The following is a 2025-nucleotide window of genomic DNA, read 5'->3' on the forward strand; positions in this document are numbered from 1 at the left end:
AAAAAAAAAAAAAAAAAAAAAAAAAAAAAAAAAAAAAAAAAAAAAAAAAAAAAAAAAATATATATATATATATATATATATATATATATATATATAATATATATAATATATATATAATATATATATAATATATATATAATATATATATAATATATATATAATATATATATAATATATATATAATATATATACTTTATTTTCTTTGGTACATAAAATAAAATGTTGATACGAGTAAATGAAAATATTTTCTCTATTGTGTTTTAATAAGTCTAATTTGTGTATCATTTTATATAATATAATATATATATATATATATATATATATATTAATTCTTTTTATTTGTGTGTGTGTGTGGGTAATAATTTAATATTGTCGAGATTGCTTCTAAATTGTTATATATAAGAAATAAAAATGTAAGACATTAATATAATCACCCATATATATATATATATATATATATATATATTTATATACGAGATATATAAGATTGTTTTATTTTTAAAAAAGTGTACTTCAATTTTTACAATATTAGTAGTCTCCTATTTTTGGTGCAAGGAAAAAAGTCAAATGAGATGGATCTTGTAGGTCAGTTAATTGTTGTTTAAAATTAAATTTGATAGATATAGGTATATGAGGAGATAACGATATTAATACTTCATCTGATAATGATGAAGCTCTTGAGAACATGACTAGATATCTTGTGGCGAATTCTTGAGAAACTGATTTAGTACAAGTAATAGAAATATCTGTCATATCATTAGTAAATTGTTTTGTAACTTTAATATCTGATCCCGTTGTACTTAAAATCATAGCATCTTTTTTCATAGATATAGAGACATTATCACCTATTGAATTAAGATATTTTGTAAATTCTTGAAACTTTTTAGATTTCATAGTACACTGACAATGGTATTCAGATTGTGGTATTTCTAAATGTTCTTTTTGAGCATTAATTAATTTTACTTGTATTTCTAAAGAATCATCAGCACTTGATTGTTCTTCTTCATCAATAATTCCAATATTTAGAACTGCATCATTTTCATTATCTTCTTTAAATAAAAAAACGGTCGACTTTTCTTTTATCACCGATAATATTTTTAGCATAAAATTAATGCTTATACCTAAAACGCAATTTTTATCACACCTAAACAAATAATAAGTTTAAATGGTTATATGTGACACAATAACATAAATATATATATACAAACATATATATATATATACAAACATATATATATATATATACAAACATATATATATATACAAACATATATATATATACAAACATATATATATATACAAACATATATATATACACACACATATATATATATATATATATATATATATATATATTCTTAAGTACTATAAAAATATTACCTATAATGTTGGAAAAAATCAGATACGATATTCAAATCAACCAGTGAAACATGACTACAATCCATAGATTGCATCTTGATTCCATTTTCATCACATTCTAGATTTACTTCTGTACATATATCTTTTAACGTTTCAAATAATTTTTTAAAAAACTGACCATCTATTCTGCATTCAAACATTTTGATTAAGTGAATTTTTTTATTTATATGAATATATATATATATATATATATATATATATATATATTGGTATTATTTATATTAATTAAAGTTATTATATATTAATATATTTATTTTTATTTATTTATATTTATATTTATTTATATTTATTTTATTATTTAATCCTTAATTGTTTTTAAACCTATTATGTAAGAATTTAGATGTGAAAATTATTGATCATTCACCAAATTTTTAAATTTTTTGAAAAAAAAAAAAAAAAAAAAAAAAGTGCAATGTGATATATACTAAAAAAGTTTTATTTTTATCATTTAAAAAAAAAAAAAAAAAAAAAAAAAAAAAAAAAAAAATTATACTATTTATTAAATTATTTAAAATAATATTTTTTAATTTTTTTTTTTTTTTATTTTTTTTTTTTTTTTTTTTTTATTTTTTTATTTTTTTTTTTATTTTTTTTTTTTTTATAAAT

General features: G+C 16.5%; 1 protein-coding gene across 1 annotated transcript; it reads right to left on the reverse strand.

Annotated features, from left to right (window-relative positions):
- Positions 1–528: 528 nt before the first annotated feature.
- Positions 529–1559, reverse strand: PRSY57_1225900 (proliferating cell nuclear antigen 2; the record flags this gene model as incomplete). Its single annotated transcript, XM_012908680.2, has 2 exons — positions 529–1144; positions 1381–1559. The coding sequence occupies 2 exons, from the start codon at positions 1557–1559 to the stop codon at positions 529–531; spliced, it is 795 nt and encodes a 264-aa protein (XP_012764134.1).
- Positions 1560–2025: the final 466 nt, after the last annotated feature.

The sequence above is a fragment of the Plasmodium reichenowi genome, chromosome 12, assembly GCF_001601855.1.
Source record: "Plasmodium reichenowi strain SY57 chromosome 12, whole genome shotgun sequence".
Lineage (NCBI taxonomy): Eukaryota > Apicomplexa > Aconoidasida > Haemosporida > Plasmodiidae > Plasmodium > Plasmodium reichenowi.